Source organism: Pelecanus crispus, chromosome Z, assembly GCF_030463565.1.
Source record: "Pelecanus crispus isolate bPelCri1 chromosome Z, bPelCri1.pri, whole genome shotgun sequence".
NCBI classification, from domain to species: domain Eukaryota; kingdom Metazoa; phylum Chordata; class Aves; order Pelecaniformes; family Pelecanidae; genus Pelecanus; species Pelecanus crispus.
Genome location: NC_134676.1, coordinates 15,578,465 through 15,596,621, shown reverse-complemented (window position 1 = coordinate 15,596,621; position 18,157 = coordinate 15,578,465). Strand labels below are relative to the sequence as shown.

Genomic DNA, 18,157 nt, shown 5'->3' with positions numbered 1-18,157 from the left:
CATCATTTGTAGTACTTACTGTTTAGGCAGTAACTTCCACACTCTGCAATGAGTCAGCACAAAATAAAACAAGAACATTCTCATTTTATTTTTCTATAGCATAAAAATCTCCCTTTGTCCACTTTCATGCCCACCTTTCTGCAAATGTGTGATCCCCGCTTCCCATTAGCATAAGCAATTACAATCACTTATGAAGGTAGCACTCTTTCATTATTGTTTTGCCCCAAGTATTTATATTTGCCTGCTCAAAACACACAAACGTGCAGAAAGGTTGCACCAGCACCAAACCCCTCTGCTAGTCCTAGTTTTCAAATCCCAGTGACTCATGATGGTTTAGCCAGGGATCGGCTCTAACCAAGGAAAAGCAACAGCTCGTTGTTCTGCTCCATCTTACAATTAAGTATAAAAATACTATTAGTACTCCCCACAGCGTGGACAGAAGATATAAAAAACAGCAATGCCAGCAGAAACTCTATTGAATCCTTGGCCAACAATCCATTACAATATGAATCAATATCTCGTATACCTAATACCAGCATCAATTAAGTTGACTTTTATAAGTGTATAATTTTGGAAAATGAGGTGCAGTCCCTCACAAGCACTTTGTTTTTTCAAGGCGTGGGGTTACAGTAGCTCTCCAGCAAGCAGGATGGAGACTGCACCTTCAGCCTGTCACACACCCTCTGAGTGCACTAACCAAAACCCCGTTCTGAAATAGAACACACGTGCATCCTGCCTTAGCCACGTCTACACCCTACTGAAGAGACACAGATAGGATTATTTTGAGAAATCTGCTCCAGGTTCATCAAGGCTGTCATGGACTGAGGTTCAGGAGGGACCTCCATGCTCTCTGCACACCCATCAGCAAAACCTTGGATTTTTGGTGGCAGCTGAGGCTGCACAAGTGCAGACAGGTTGAGAGGCACCTGAACAGCAGCCACAGGCAGCAGGAACAGAAGACAGGTGACTCGTGCTTTTGGACACCCTTAAAAATTAATTAAGGTTGGATTCACATAGGAAGCAACACGCAGGATCCAGCGTAAGCCAAAGACACAAGGTGCTTCAGACTGTCTCTGAAAGCCTGGACACCCATTCAGGTTACAACAGGGAGGAGAGCGGTGGCATGCTAGCCGAGCGGCAGCGCTGTGCTGCCACGAGGCAGGTGCAGTGGCCGGACGCTCGGCATGCTGCTCTGGGGCTCAGCACAGGTCAGAAGCAGACGAGCGGTGAGGAGCTGTGGCCCGAGCAATGCACAGGAGCTCACTGAACGGGCAGGCAGTCACACGCCCAAGCTGCAAAGCGTTCACTTGCCTTGACTCCCCCTGGAGACCTTGCTACTGCTGCAGATACAATCTTGAAGTCAGGAGCTTAGCACCCTGCACATACCTAGAAAGCCAAAATTGCAATTCTCCCTCCTCCTCACAGAGAAGCCAGGATAAATGACGTTGCTCCAGCTATTAGTTAGACCACAACAACGTAAGCAAAGGAGGTTCTTGCATAGTATTTTAATAAAATGTTTTTGGTTTAAGATTTTGTCTTTTTCAGAAGAGGCCAATCTATTCATCACAATTTAACCAAAACCACTACTTTTCACTTTGAAGATTGCGCCTGTGAGAAATGAAGGAGTGGGTGAAGACAATAATGTCAGTCAGCTCTTTTGAACTGAGTTTGTTGTTACATTACAAAACCTTCCCTTAGGAATTTTTCAAGATCAAGCCTGACAACAGGGAAACATCTCCATCTAGTGGAAAAACCCAAAGCACATTTTTTTTTAACACTTTTGATGCAATCTGAACACTTTCCTGAATCTAAGGTTTGAACTATTACAGTGGGTCTGAGGAAAGAAGAATAATGTGCATTTAGGCAGGTTTTCCTCCTTGGTCATCTCCACTGCCGTACCAAGGTAGGGTGTGTGCGGATGGTGAAATTACCATCAGAGCAGTCAGTGTCTAAAAAAGGACTAGACCTTTCTGTATATGAGAACAGTGTTTGTTGTGAGCCCTAAGGAGGATAAAATTACAAGTGTTATCAATGCTCATGCTTCAGGACATAACATAATCACTGGCTGGTGGACATTGGCAGGAATTCTTCTTTTGTATAGCACTGCATAATTAGGGAGGTGTATGAAGTGCAGTGCAGTGGTGTTGACCACCCCAAGCAACCAGATACCAGGCTGCTATCTATGTATCATAGCTCTGTGCGGGGGTAACAGTTACCATGTTCATAAATAACAAAATGAATTCTTCCCTGGGTACATGGAATGTGCACGGATGCAAAGGGATCTCTGGCCTCCAGGGTTTCTATTTCAAGGGATGTGAACAACAGCAGTTGTAGTGCTAAATCTCTCTCATTTTTGTGATCAACTCCAAATCTCTGGATTGAAATACAGCCATCATTACCTTTTTGGCAATGTTGCCCATCGAAGCCCAGGGGACAGTCACATTCATAGCTGTCCTTCTTGGGAACACAGGTGCCTCCATTTGCACATGGTGAGCTCACACAGGGGTGGGCAGCATTCACTAGGTTGATTCCACAAGTGAAATCACGTTTCACATCGATTGTCCGGTCATTCAAGATAATCTATGTGTTTTTTAAAAAAAAAAAAAGGGAGGAAAATGCATAATAAAAACTTCCAAATTCTCAGTAATGTACTGCTAGTCAGAAAACTTCTCTAAAAGACCTCAGAGAAACACAACCCTCAAAACTTGGCCGAAAACCTATTTCTTGTAATGTGTTTTTTCCAGTCACAGAGGTCCAACTCATTCTGATGCTCACCCTGACACACTGGAGGTGATTTTCTTTTGTGTTTTGTGACACAGCCTCAGGCAACCCCCATATGTGGTGAAGCTCTGTGGGATTTACCAGTCTTGTATCTGAACACTGGTGCAATGCTTTGTAGCTGAGCTATGAGCTAGGATGGTAAAATTAGACGAGCACTGCTGAGGAAAAACGTTTCTGAGATCAGGAAACCCCCCAGGAGACAAGTGTTTACAATAGAAATACTAAGCAGAACAGCTTGTTTTTCATATTTTCAGTTGCTTTCTAGTATCTCATCTTGCCTGAAAGAAGCTAGAGTTAATATGGATGAAAAATATAATTAATGACTTCACAAAACTGTTTGTATATAAACTGAAGAGAATTGTTAAATGTTGGGATTTTTCCAATGTGTCAGCAACATATGTTCTCCAATATAAACTGACATTTGTATAATCTCAGCTGATATCTTTGCAGGGAGATTACATGTGGGTACGGCTTCTGATCTCAGCTACATCAAAATAAGAAGTCCATTTACACAAACAAATAGATTTTAATGCCCGAAGTGAGAATGGCAATAGTTACTCTGCCTCCTGCATAACTCAGATGATGCACCTTAGGTCCTACTGGGAGAAGGGGTTGCATCAAGCATATATACTTTGTTTGAAACAGCACTAAACTTCAACAACAGAAAAACATTCCGTCCTGTCGTAAAGATGGACCAGTGAGGACTCTGCTACCTTTTCAGTTTCTTTCTAACTTCTGGCTGCATTGTTCCAGAGGTTAACAAGCCCCCAGTCTTAAAAAGGTGTCTCTTATTTCTGAGCTTAAACTTATCTTCAGCTTCCAGCTGTTGTTTCTCATCATGCCTTTTTCTGCATCATTTCAGAGACAGATACTCAAAGAAATCTCACCTGCATGTAGAAACTAGCAGACCACAATAAAGTCACTTCTTAACCTTATTTGAGTAAACTGAATAGATTGAGATCTTATGTCTTTCTACACATGGCATATTTTCCAGTACTTGGTGATATTTGTAGCTTTATTTCTATACAATTCTCCAAAATCCTACTATGTGTAAACACAGCAGTCAACTAATAGTCTCTCAGTGCCCAAAAGGCAGGCAATACTCTTCTTTGACATCCTATTCAGGCCTCTGTGCAGGCAAATCCACCTTCTTAGCTACATCACAGAAGTAAGGGCTCACACTCAGCATTTCCCAGTCCCAGTGAGTGGAATTTCCCAATATCAATGTCTATGTACTCTAGGGTACAGCCCCTCACCTTGTAAGCATGACCTGTGTTAATTGCTCCTATGCTCCCTATCTTGCATTGTATCTAGTCAAGCCCACCTTTCCAATGATGTTTGTGTGACTGACCTGTTCCCATCACTATTACACACTCCCACAGTTTTCTTGAACTTCATGTTTTCTGCTAGACATCTGACAAAGATAGTGAAAAATGTTGGACCAAGTGATGAAACCATTTACACTGACTTGCACTTACCTTTCTGCCCTTGATCAATTGTTATGAGACACACTATTAAGAATTTTATTTGTTAAGTAAATCTGATACAATAATTCACTCATTTAAAACTCCGAGGATTCAGGGCCAACCTTTCAGCTTTATCCAAATTATTTTAAGTATGCCTAGGGAGTACAAATGTTAGTTCAGTTTGAACTTTCTTTTGATTGCTTATTAGGACTTATTATGAATTTACAGATTTATTCTCCAGAAGAGAACTGCTCCCATGCACAGCTGACCCCACTGGAACACCATCCCTCATGTCTGCCAACAATGAAAAAATTCTCCTCCATACATGTGCCCCATATAAAATTGTAAGAGGGGAAGGCCATGAGGTGTGCAAATGCTGTATGGTATAAGAATACGCTAGCTGGACTGAGATCTACTTTAATTTGCACCTCCTTTTTTGCTCATTACTGTGTTGGTTACATCAGACATTTAGCTGCCTCAGTGTGCCTACACTGAAATATTTGATCATTTATTCTGTTAATTTATTTATATATGATGCTACAGGGCACTCTGAGGACTCTTGACATAGCTTTGTGCATCATTCTGAACTCGATCCTGTATGGCTTCTGCTCACTTATTAGTACAGTATGGAACTTAATAGGGAGACTGGCAGTGGGAACACTTACTGGCTATTAAAGTTAGAATGACTTTTCACTGTGAAATATCTGCTTATGCACTTTGTGGTGGGCTCCTGAGATGAAATCCTGGCTTATTTTGAATATTGCCAGTGGTATAAGGGCAGGTTTCCACCTAAAGTGTGCACTGGATGAGATGGAAATAAATGCCTCCAATGTGTTTCTCTGGGCACATACCTTCTGGATGCTCCCGCTGAAGGGTCTGAGGATCCCAGAGTTCTTCTTCACAGCATCATAACTAGGGACTCCACCAATAAATATTTCAGAGCTGCACTTAATCTGTGTGAAAGCCCCCTTCACAAGAAACATAAGAATAACATTTTAATAGAGTAGCTGGAACCATGCTTGTATCTTCAGATTAGCCTACATTAGGTGTTATAGCTTACTGTAATGCCTCTTCTGTTAATTGCATTTCTTTGTACAGTTCTCTCAAGCAAGCCACTGTAGGTCACTCTCTACTGACCGTGCTTTCTCCTAATCAGAACTAGCTGAAAAATCTCAAATATTTCAAAATGGGAGGAAGGAATACTAAAGGAAGAAAGGGACTGACTCATGATTTCTGACTGCACATCTAGCTCTATTTGCAATGACTTGAGGTACATTGATGTAAATCTAGAACGAGAATGAGGTTCATCAAGTTAAAATCAGAGCAAAGTCCATGCAACAGAGACTCATTTAATGTTTCCAACATCTAAAAAGATAATACAAAGCAAGTTATAGGACTAAATGAAAAAAACATTGAGTTTGCATGAGTTTCCACAAGCGGTTGCTCAGGATACCTGGTGGGACTAGTCAGGGTCCTGGAGTGAACTGAAAGAATTTTAACAGCTAAGGACAGGATAACAGTATAATTCCAGTCCTGCAGAAGCTCCTGTGATTTCTTTTTGGCAGCTCCCAGCCAGCCTCGTTCTGCAGCTGAACAGCAGCACTTATGGAAAAAAAAAATGGGAGTCCTCATCTTGACTCATTTACCTAAAGAACTCTTGACTGCTCCATTTGAATGTTTCCCACTCAATCTGTTTCTTGACAGACAACTGGAATTTCAATTTATTTACATTTTTCAAGAAAAGCCTAAGCTTTAAATAGTTTGCCAGTTTACAGAAAAACATGCAGATTCTTCTGCTAACAGGATCTGGAGTCTGGTTTTCTGGACACACTTTCCATTAGGAAAGAATAAAAGACATTTTCTAAGCAGTTTTAGCCTCAGATTCTTGGGATAAAAAAGTACCTCTGTGTATGCATTTGAGTGCTTAGGGTCAATACCGTGCTAGGTATAAGCAAAATTTCACCTTATTACAAACTTGACTCACTATGACCTTTTGGTGAGGGAAGAATAAAAATGCAAGTCACCAAGTGTCTGAGTATTCCAGCCCTTACTCTGTCCTGAAAATAGTTTTGCAAGGAGAAGACAAAGAAACAATTCTCTTTTGGCCTACCTTTCCAGCACAATTCAGAGAGAGGTAAAAACAGGATTTTGTGCATATAATTTTCATATCATCCTTCTCCAGATGACCATTTCATAGTGTACACGTTGTTCAACAGACTTAGCCACAACCAGTAAGTACCAAGAAAAGAACCTCAAGAACATGTATGAACGAAACACAAAAATGTGAGTCCAGTTACATGGCAAGAGCAAGTAAGGTTGTGATTTCAGCTGCCTTTACAAGGATCCCTGTCCTCAGAGGGAAGACATCATGTGCAAATTTCCAATTTGGGGTTTAAGAAAATGTTGCCCTAATGTGTATACTTTTTGAGGTTATAAGAGCTTTGAGAGCAGCCTATGTAGTTTACCATGAAATCATGTTATAGTCTAACAGCTGTATTCATGACAAGCCATGCCACATGCTCACCTCTGCCATGCCTTCCACTGGCTTTTGTTTGTCCACTTGTAGGATACCATTCTTTGCTGTGCGAGACACTCGCAACTCATGCCATTGTCCCAGACTGACAGGTTCTTCACTCCTGTTTTAAGGGAAAGAAAACTTTCAAGTATTTTACACTTTTGCCTTTCTGATATTTTCAAATATTGTTGTGACATTAAAAAGTCAAGTCCTTTGGGATGATTTTCTAAATAAAAAATAAAAATAAATCACAGCATTTCTTTCCTTATAAGGAAGTAACATAATTTCTGAGCCCCATACCATGTTCCTAAAAAGTACTCTACTTTTATAAATGAAACATTTCTATAATCAGCATGCATTTCATCTACCTCTCAGCTAATTTTTCTGCTCAGTCATTTATAATGCATAAAACCAAATTTTTATCTCAGCTGTACATTCTCATTTCACAATGACGTAAGCCTGGAGATAAAGCTTCCCACTTAATGGTCGGTCTAGTCCCACATTCTTTGTCCTCTTTTAAAACAGAACTGCTTTGTGTTGGCTTATCAGCTCTATTTATGCAGCCTGTTACAGTGAATCTGCACAAACAGACACAGACACACACGCAGCCCAGCTACTGTACATTAAGAGGAAGTAACTAAAATATGATCCTAAAGATGTGATGAGATCCTGGCTAGGAACAAAAATCCCCAGTAGTGCAAAGTATTCACCAGTCTCAAAGGAAACATTTTAAAACCATCCTTACAATCTTTATTAGTTCAGCACTAATACGAATAGCAGCCTGTATAAAGGGCAAAACCACATTCTCCTTTACAAGTTCCACAGACCTTTGTATCTTGTTTTCAAGTGTCATTTTACTAGACTCATTAAAGCATTTTGTCTAAATGTTATCTTGCAGCCTTTCCTCCAGGAGCAATGAAAACTTGTGTTTGATTCACTGGTCAAGCTGGAAAAATCAGAAACCATGTTATCTAGGACACCTGAAGGCTTTCTAGCTTTTAATGAAAAAATACAAAATTGTTTTGGGTGAAATAATGTTTTGTATTTTCAGGCTATTTACATTTAAAGATAAAAAAAGATACATTTCAGAATGAAAGAACTGAAAAAATTGTGATTTGAAACAGTGAGTCAATAGTGATACAAATGATGATTAAAAAAGGTATATAATTTTGAAAATACGAAAATAACTATTTCATTTTTTCTTTTTTTCTGAACAATCAACATGAGCTTTGAAATCTTTTTGTTGTATCTATTTTGCTCCTCCAAATTTTCTCAAAGCCCATTTTCACCTATTTGGACGATGTTGGCAATATTACTTTGACACTTGGTTCAGAAAACCTCCATAAAAAAATATCTTCGAGCAATGCCATTCATCTGTCCCTTTTCTTACGTAGTAGCATTTAGGGTTTAACTACCTTGGGTAAATCAATAGGTAACAGAATTTAATCACCTTGAAGAAGTCAATATATACACATAAAGGAACCAGATAGGTTTGGCTACCTAATAAATGGTAATACATACATTTTGTCTCCTCTGCTGATTAGGTCATCATCATGCTAACCCTCCTGCTCTGCTAGATTTAATTACAATTAGGGATGATTAAGCCTTGCAGAGTCATCACTTCAGAGTTGCAAGCTATTTCTTGGATTCACAGGCTTTTTGAAACCACCATGAGTTTGGTAACGCATTCTGCAGGCATTTGAACACTTCTGGCTCTTCATGCGCTGTGGGGTTAAGGATTACTTCTTCTCGCGTAAACCAAACCTTACAAAGTACATCAAATGATTAAGATCTTGATCCTGTGAATGCCTGACCAAGGGAAATCCCAGAGGACAACAAATCCTCCTTTGAGACATCTTGGTAAATAGCTCAGGTTCTGCATCTGTCTGTCTGCTTGACATCCCTGCTCCCACCCGAGCCCGCTGCGCACACTGTGCTGCTTCTATCCCAAGACACTTCAGGCAAAACCCAAGCTTCACCAACGTCAGCTTTCCTACTGCTGCTGCTGACATACATAAATGAGTTTGCCTCATCCTTAATTATAAATATATTATAATTGTGTTCTGATTATATTATAACATTTAACAGCCTGGTCGTATGGAAGACAAAGTCAGGATGACCAGAGTTATATGCCCGTTTAGGACAAAGGGTAGGTGTGAAGCGGTATGATGAAAATCAAGGCAGACTTTTAAGTGGATATTGGCTAAGCAAACACAAAAAACAGGGAATCTATTTATCTTGTTTAATCACTGACAGAACTGATGACAGGGTGAGAGTTGCACACTTTATCTAGAAAAAGGAGCTGAACAGGACATCCTGAAAACTTTCAACAAAGCCTGCCAGTCTCATGAGTCTCCCCCATTACCCAGCTATCTCACCACACTTTTTTTCCCCAAGGCACATGACCCAGGTGCTAGCTGGCATCCTGCTAGCCCTTCTACTTTCCAATAGAAAGGGGCAGTTTTCAGTCCCAGGCACATGCTTGTGGTTCTTGCCAGATTTTACAAGACTACATCTCAGTTAAATTTTAGTCCAAGGTGTTTTGAAGGGCTACAATATTCTTGGGGGAATAAAAATGATGTCTACTTTCATGTCTTATGGTTGCCAGTAATAGGAATTTGACAGCTGTAATCAGAAAAAGATTGAAGACTGTTGTAAGAAGGGCCATTTTGGGTTGGAGCAAAGGTCTGCGACATTAGCTATTTCTGCTGCTTTTCAGCAAGAGAAAAGAACAGGGCAAGTATGGAGTGATTCTTCCCTTGATATATCCTCCCAGCTTCTGGCAACTTGTCATTTAGCAATTTCCTGAGTCAGAGGCTGCATCCGTACAATTGTGTTTGATCTCCCTCAATGGAGCTTTCTTCAAATTTGTCTAATGTTGGGGGGGGGGTTTAACCTATTTATAGTTCTGGCATCTGTAACATGCTGTGGCAATTAGTTTCCACAACTTATTTATGTGCTGTCTGAAAACCAAAAAGTCTTATTTTCTTTGTTTGCTGTTTTTTGGTTTGCAGCTTCGCTGGGCTCCTTCTAATTCTTCCATATTGAAAAAATACAGCATAATCATTCCTTATTTAACTCCATGTCATCCACGATTTAAAAACCTTTATCATACTTTCACCAAACTCTTTATTTTCCATGTTGAAAGGTCCTGCTGTATTTGTGGAAGCTGTTTCTTTCCCTCCCTTGGATATCAACACTACTCTTCTTTTTAATTTTGCAAATTTCGTCTGAAAAGAAGTGACCAGAATGGCAGCAAGTCTTCAAGACAGGATGCATTGTGGGTTTTTGCAGAGGCATTGTTCCTTATTCCATTCATAATAATTCTCTGCATTGTGCTTACAATTTCTGTATTTGTCTCTAAGCAGTTAGCTGTTGCTTTCACAGAACTATCCATGCTGACTCCAGGATCTTTCTCTGTCTGACACCACTAACTGTATTGCCACAGCTGTGCACTGCTAGGGTTGTGCATTATTTTGTGTTTTCTCCCTTGAAATTTCATCTCTCACTTTATCATCTGAATGGTTTGGTTTGCTTGAGTCCTCATTCAGTGGAAAATCAGTACATTTCTCCTAATTGCGGTATAGCCGAATTCCTGAAATCCATCTACAGGAAGCACAGTATGCAAGACTTGCAGGCAGTGTACACATTTTGCATAAGCTTTATATAGATTATTTCTAAATATTAGGTCAGGCTGGTCAAACTGGCAGCCTCTTGGACCACATCCAAGTTACTGAGTGTCTCTGTTCAGCCCATTGCCTTTTCAGAAGAGCCCAGGGAACAGCTGCCCAGGGAGCGGGCACTCAGTTACACAGAGAGAGCGAGCGCAGCCCTTTTTCAGGCATTTCATTGCTCCTATCCTAAACATTAATTTTAGGATGTGATGAATCATTCTCAGAGGGTCTGTCTTTGTCTGGGAGCCGGGGTGGCTTGTTTAAACAATATATTTATCTTTTAGACTGCTTGAGTTATGTAAATCGGATATTAGCCTCAGATCCCCCCAAAACCAGCACTATGAGGAAAGAGGGGACCTGGAGTTGTATCTTCCTGTGGTACCTCCAGCCCAGTACTTACTGCCTGGAACTGGGGACCAGGGAGGAGGATGCTCACAGAAGAGCCAGTATTGTGCAATCTTGTGGCCAGAAAGTATATGCATACAATATTTATAGATTCCCTAATTATCTATGGTACAATGTCATGGAGGCAAGAAGGGAATTTCTGCAATAATGTATAGAAACAAAACATCTGCAGTAAGATGGTGGCATGACATGGTAACACTGATAATAAGGCTCTGAAGGAAGAAAATCCTGTCCCCTTGAATACAGTTCTAGTGTTTCTGTGTTTCCTCAGAAGCAGTAGGTGCTAGAGACTGATGGGATCCCATACCTCATTATAGGCTATTACTCTTTCCAGCTCACTCCTCTCCTGGAGCAGCACCGTGGCACTGTTGGAAAGGAAACACAGGCAATGCTGTTTACCTGATAATAGCCGTTCCTGAGCCACAGTCGAACCTGAACTCCACGTAACCAGCCACCATGTTAATGGAGAGGAAGTCTTTGCTGTCTGTGTCGTAGCTGTACAAAAGGACACCAGTCTCTAAATCTGGACGAAATGTCATCTCAAACTCCATGAAGGAAAGGTAATTCTGTGGTTCCAAGGGCCAGGGTGTGCTAGCAAATGACCTTAAGGACTCGTTGAACTGAGGTATGGCCAAGGTGAGTGCTGGAAATCCAGAATACACAAGCAGGTCACTTGAGGCTCAAGGGTAAGGGATTGACTCCTACCAACCAGTGTCAGTTCTCTTTGTTAGGTACTTAAAGCTAATGTTAAGAAAAACAACCTAAAATTTTGTCTTCCAAATTAGAACCATTTTTTTATCCTAGCCAACACTTCCCTCCTTAATCCCTTCCTCTTCCAGGGATGTATTTGTATTATAAAGCTTTGTGCTCCTTTGCTTTAGTGATTCGCCATAGTGTTTTTCGAGGTAGCAAGCATGCACACGATGGATGTTGGCATGAAAAGCTCTGCAGCACAGAAAATAATGCTATATGTATTTGACTGTTTGTATCTCTGTGATTTCAGCAGGAAATTGATATTGAGTCTTTTACTTTTCAGAATATACAACTGACACTGGTTTTAGGAGAAAAGAGGGGATTTTTTTCGAGTTAATGTGCAGCTGTGGAGTGGTACAGTGTTTTGACTTCTGAAAAGTAAGTTTGAGATGCTTAATTATAGTTAGTTTAAGTAAGCAAAGAGGTTTGAGAATCACTGATTGTGTAGGAGCTGGATGTAGTCCCAAAGTGAATGGTGGGGGAGGGTTTCACTATATGATTTTAATTTAAAAAGGTGACGTAACAAGTACTCTGTTCTGTTAGTGTAGTAGTGTAAGACCTCCTTGGATGCCACTATGTAGAAAACACATTGAACACTAAATAACACGTACAAGGAAACACAAGCAGCCCAGCACCCTCTCACCTTCTTCACAATGATGACCTTTAAATCCAAGAGGGCAAAGGCAAATGTATGAATCTGCTTTGCTCACAGTACAGGTACCACTGTTGATGCAGGACGCCTCGTCACAGATGCCACTGCTACACTCACCTAAACACAGAGCCAGAACATTGATTTATCAGAGAAGTATGTCAAAGATTTATTTGGCTGTTGATCATTGCTACTAACCAATATAATTTGCTCTCCTGCCTAGATTCTTTCCCAGTTTGTCAAATGGTGTGCAATTTAGACAAGGTAACTTGATTTTTAGCACTTTTTTTTAGTACCAGACCAGAAAAAGACCTTAAAAATAGCACTAACAAACCATGGCAGTTGTAGCTGTCAATCATTCCCTGGATTACTTTTCTTCTGCTCTTCTTCCTATCTTTATTTTCTCATAAAATAGAAATCTCTCTAGATTTTTTACAAGCACTGTGACTTGTTTAATTTCAGTTACCTTAAGTCCTTCTTCATTCACTGTAAATTCATGCCATGGTAAGCATGGAAGGTGTTAATCATCATCAACTAATCTTATTAAATAAAATGAGGTTATCAGCCCTCTTGTCTGCACTAAAAGGGATCTATATCGTCAGCATATGGGGTTTTTTTACTATGCTGGCACATCAACTAAAATAACAAGGAGATGATTTCTTCTTGCTGGAATTAAGCTGAAATTGTTGTAGAACAAATGATTTACTCATTTACTTCTTAAAACTGCTATCTATAAAGTTAGATTATGCAAGTCAAATGTACATCTGATGTTCTTGTTGATTTTGTTTACTTTCTCCTTTATTTTAGTTTCTGATTAAATAATTCTCCCCTCGTTGATAGTAACAAATTGATCCAATACATTAAGAAAGCCCAAATAAGATATTTGTGGTGTACAAGTGTAAGTACATCATTTAGAGGGGCAAAGAGTTTATGACAAAGAATTGCACATTGATTTTGAGGCACATTGAAATATCACCTCTGAGATGACACAGGTGTTGTGAGGCAGCTCTGACAATGAACACTGGAGAACAGTTTCGTTATCTGAAAAGACTGAAAGAAGTCTGCAAAACTACTGCAAGAAGGGGTTATGTCCTTTTTGTTTTGTTTAAATACAGCACTCTGATTGTGAAGACTTTTGTAAAGAGGTGTCCAGTCCAGGCCTCTACAAATCTTCCGTAAGGTACTGGCGTTAGTACAGTGCCAGCTTTACAGTTTGATTTCCCATCCCATAGTTAGAAAGAAAAGCAGAGAAGTATGTAGATGTAAATGGCTGATGTGCTGCTTCATCCCAATCGCTCTGCCATCCACTGTGGAAAATAACCTTTTCACACCAACTCAGGACAGAGGCAGTAATAACTGTGGGGTCATCTGATACAACTCCCTGCCAGACCAGACTTGTTTCATATTGCACATCTACAAATCTCCTGACAGGCCCATTTTTCATTGTAGAGAGGGAAGGTCTGAGTACAGCAGTCATAATGCAGGGCTCCAGGTCTAACCCAAGGAGCATAAGCAAAATATACAAAATATACAAAAAGCAAAAAATTCCCCTGGAAGGGAACAAATTCTCCTTCTGCGTGGAAGGGGACAATTACCCCTTCAGATGGTTGCCCCATGCCCAGCCATGGGAGCAGGGGTGCTCACAGTGCTCATTGAGCCATCTCTTCCCCTTCTGGGCTGCATTGTAATGGCCACAGTGAACCGGAGCAGGACAGGCATCTAGTCTCTGAGATCCCTCACATACTCATCAATTATTGTGACAGTGACAGAAATGAGTAGCACTAGCTCTGTTTTATAAATAAGGAAACAGAGCCAAGACATGTGGGTAAACAAGGATCTAGGTGTATGGAGGTTAAGACACAAAGAGAAAACTAGGACAACACTCATTTTTACTGCATCTGCTACACTGTTAGTCAATGCTGGCAGTATGTTCAAACAGATCAAAGTTAAACAAAGCCTTTGAGAAACAGAAAAAGACAAGGATGATAACAACAACGGGACAAGTTGCAAGCTCACTGGTTTGAAGGACAGCTTGAACTGGAGCAGTCTTGGTATTTAAGGACACAACGTCTCTGTGACTTATCACAGCCTTTGGACCAGCATAGGTGACTACATCGAAAAGGCAAACCACAGGTCTGACGGCTGCATCTGCTTGGGTGCAGTGGCAGGTGAGGAAGGAGGGAAGCTGCAGAGGTAGTACAGGGTCCTGCCATGCCTGCTCCAAACCACAAGCACTGCCTCCCCCATCAGCCCCTTACCTCACAGTCCGGTGGGACTTCTACTGCAGCTGGCAGAGATGGAGCAGGGGCAGGATGGACCCCTCTCCTCCCCACCCTCAATTCTGCGGTCCGTGTACCACAGCAACCCTGATTTGTACACTGTGCCAATAGGAAACAAACAAAAGACTGGCAAGCAAAAACCATCCCTAAATCCTAGTAGAGCTCACTTGCAATTTATTTATTTTAAGCTTAACTTATATGGCATATTTTGTGCAAGTCTCTCCTGGTACAGTTTCATATAAGCGTGTGCAGCCACGTAAGAACAGCAAGTCTATCACTCAGTTTCAAGTCACACGTGGCAGAACCCAGCATTTATTTCCATTGATGTTGATTGTTAATGCAGTAGTATGAGGAGCATTCATGGATGGGAAAGAAGCTAGCTGCAACCCAGAAGGCAATAGAGATTAGGGCTCGGGGAACTTTGGGAGGGCTTTCATCTATCAATCTAAATTCCATAGAGCCTCATTCTATTGTGAAATTACTCTCTGCTTCCAAAGTCTTAAGTCTTTTCAGATTCTGTTTCTCAGGCTGCTCTGTGTCTGCTCTGTATTGAACAGAAGTTTGGTCATGTTATCTAGAGAATACAGAATGATTGTTAGGAAGTTTCTCATTAATCACTTCCTTCTTGGGATGCCAAATGCACAGCTACAGAAGAGAAGAAAGATGACTTTGTGGCTGGAGCATGGCATGGAGAGTTCAGTGATATGGGATCTGTTTTCTGCCTTCACCCCTTGCTTTCTGACTTGGGTTTACTCTTACTCTTAAACTGTTTAGACTGGGAGGTCATTAAAGCAAGGATTTTGTTGCCATGTCTTTTTTTTAAGCGCCCATTACATTGATGAAATAGAGATGAATAAATAAGACAGGACTAGTTAATTAACTTCCCTACTTCTCCATCTTTTAATCTGTGAAGGGGAGAGAATGTTGCAGTGGCACTTCACAAAGCTGTTGAAAGGATTTATTCCATGGTATTTTTCAAATGTGCTGGAAATGAAAACAATGGATGGTCGACAAGAAAGCCTATTTGCCTCAGCAGTAATGGGGTTTCATGGGGCAAAGCCCTTTGTAATGGCCACAGAACTGCTGTGGGTCTGAAATATCCCTGCATTGCTTTGGACAGGAGCAATGATGCCTTTAGGCAAAACACATTTTGTTGTGTCCATAGTGTTTTAAATACAAACAGAGTGTGCATACTATTGATTTCTGATGATATGACTGTGTCAGTCAGGAGCATGAAGAGGCATCCTGAGAGATGTTGGCAGAAATGCTGGAGCAGACATAATTATATCAGCAACACTGAGTTTCCTGTTTGCTCATGAGAACCACTTTTACTATTGTGCTGCATAACTGTGTCCACAAGACTTTTTGGTATACTACAGTGATGTTTACTTTTACAATGTGATAAAACTCCCCTACTACAGACCCAGCAAAAGCAATGTGCAAAGGCACAGAGAAATACCATGCCAAAAATAGAGACCATACCTTCCATCTCTCAACCCTGGACCATTGCTCAATTTTTTTCAACAGGCAAAAAAAGTAGCCCCTGGTTTATCACTGATTAAAGACTCCATACCATTACACTTACCGACATCAGCACCACTAAGAGCTTTCCCTAATGGCCAGGGTCTCATATCAATTATCTTTCCGTTGACGCTGAGCGACTGAACACAGCCCTGAAACCCACGATTCGTGCTTGCAGCTCTGATGAGCCAGTACATGCTGGGGGCACCACCAACGTAGAAGGGAGTCCGGAATGTAATTTTACTGTATTGGCCCTGAAGGGAAAACAGAGGATGACATGATGTAGAACAGATATAACACAGGATAATTAATTAAGCCACGCTGTGTATAATCAATTTTTTCCTCCATAAAGAATTGTGTCAGGGGATATGCAGGTTGCTCATTGGTAATTCCTTTCCATTAGTCATCCCTCTACTCAATCTATCACTTTAAATGTTACTTTTTGCACCTGCATCCATCATGATAACATGAACTTTAATGCAAAATAAAAAGCTTAAAAATCACTATGCTCTGAGGAGGGATTGTGATCTGTCTTTTGCTGCAATTTCTTCCTTTACTTTTGCCAAAATTGTTTGTGTTCTGAACTCTAAGCCCTGCAGGACACAGACCAACGGGATAGTGCCTTTTGGACAGAACCCAGCAAATGCTTAGTGTTAAATAATAATAAAATGAATGACAAAAAACAACAGTAAAAACCAAGACAAGGCATAAGCTGACACAGCTACAGCTTCAGTGGGGTTCTGCTCACTTTGCCAGCACTAAATTAACTCCCCATCTTTTTTTTTCACCTTAACCTGCCTATAGAAACATACATATACAAGTTTGCTAGCACTGCTTCAGTGCACAGGAAGGAACAAAAAAAAAAACCAAAAAAAACCCCCAAAACCCTCAAAACCTGAACAGAACTTTTTGGACCACTGAATCAAACTTCATGCTACTGTGGGCAATGGAGTCATAATTCCTTCCATAAATTGATCAAAATATATGATCAAGAGACTCATGATTCAACTCAAAGGCTGTTTCAAAACTTCACTGCCCTTTAGAGGAAAACATTCAAAATTCCCACATTTATTCATGGCCAGTTTTTACCAATGTGTCCTTCTGCCAGCAATGACCTTTAGCCTAAAACCTCTCTGGATTTTTCACCCCTGCCCTGCCTCCCTGGTATTTATAACAATAAACTAATTTCCCACAGCCTGTATTTTGCCAGGCCAAATAGGCCAAGGTTATTGAGTCTGTGGGTGTTCACTGCACAGTGCACTGCAGAAACACACCAAATGGATCTCAGTTTCAACGGGGAAAAATAATTCAGGTGGAGCCTGTGACTAAAGAGAGTTCAGATGTCCACAGGGTTTCATGGTGAGCATATGCCAGGTCTGTGGGCATACAGCTCTCCAGCCTGTCTCCAACTGCTTGCCATGTTCTATTGCCTTTCATGCTTCTGCCCTCCTTGGTCTGTCAAGCTCCACTTGTCCTGTGGGCACTCTCTAAGACCAGTCAAGTCAAAATGAACCAGGTCAGAAAAGACTACCACCCTGCTAAGACTAATCCACATCATTCTAACTAGGAAGGGCTGAGGAAGACTCACTGGAACAACAATACTACAGGAGCTGCAAGTTCTGGTGCAGAGCAGCACCTGGAGCAATTTTTTTCTGGTATAGCTGCATGTGTGTCCACTGTCAAACTCTTTTTGTAATAGGCTCTGGACCATAACCCTCCTACTAGCCCTTTGTCACATCCTTACTTCTTCAACTTCATGTTTCTTGGCTCTGGGTGATCATAGCCATGCGTAGCCAGATGCAGTCTTACCAATGTGCTGCACAATGGCATTAGTCTTTACTGGACACATCTCCCCTGATTCACATCTGCCCTTTGCATGGCCTCATAGCATTGGTAACACACAGCAACACGTGACAGAGACTGAAATCCTTTCTTCTGTCATTTCCAGCTGATGAGAACTCAATGTGCAGCATTTTTTTCCCTTCAGTGCCTGCACATGAAAGTGTAAAATAATCATAGAATCATAGAATGGTTTGGGTTGGAAGGGATCTTAAAGATCATCTAGTTCCAACTCCCCTGCCATGGGCAGGGACACCTTCCACTAGACCAGGTTG

At 41.0% G+C, this 18,157-nt stretch overlaps 1 protein-coding gene across 3 annotated transcripts in view; it reads right to left on the bottom strand.

Moving 5' to 3' along the window:
• EGFLAM (EGF like, fibronectin type III and laminin G domains) overlaps positions 1-18,157 on the bottom strand; it is a 78,739-nt gene that overhangs the window by 7,923 nt on the left and 52,659 nt on the right. For 2 of the 3 annotated variants that reach the window (XM_075726612.1, XM_075726613.1), the window contains exons 13-19: positions 16,108-16,297; positions 12,238-12,363; positions 11,241-11,484; positions 6,772-6,883; positions 5,099-5,215; positions 2,400-2,580; positions 20-43 (exon numbers count right to left, since the gene is read on the bottom strand). In XM_075726612.1, the coding sequence (XP_075582727.1) occupies positions 20-43; positions 2,400-2,580; positions 5,099-5,215; positions 6,772-6,883; positions 11,241-11,484; positions 12,238-12,363; positions 16,108-16,297 (994 nt within the window). The remainder of the gene's footprint in view (positions 1-19; positions 44-2,399; positions 2,581-5,098; positions 5,216-6,771; positions 6,884-11,240; positions 11,485-12,237; positions 12,364-16,107; positions 16,298-18,157) is intronic. The other variant, XM_075726614.1, reaches the window with a different exon arrangement.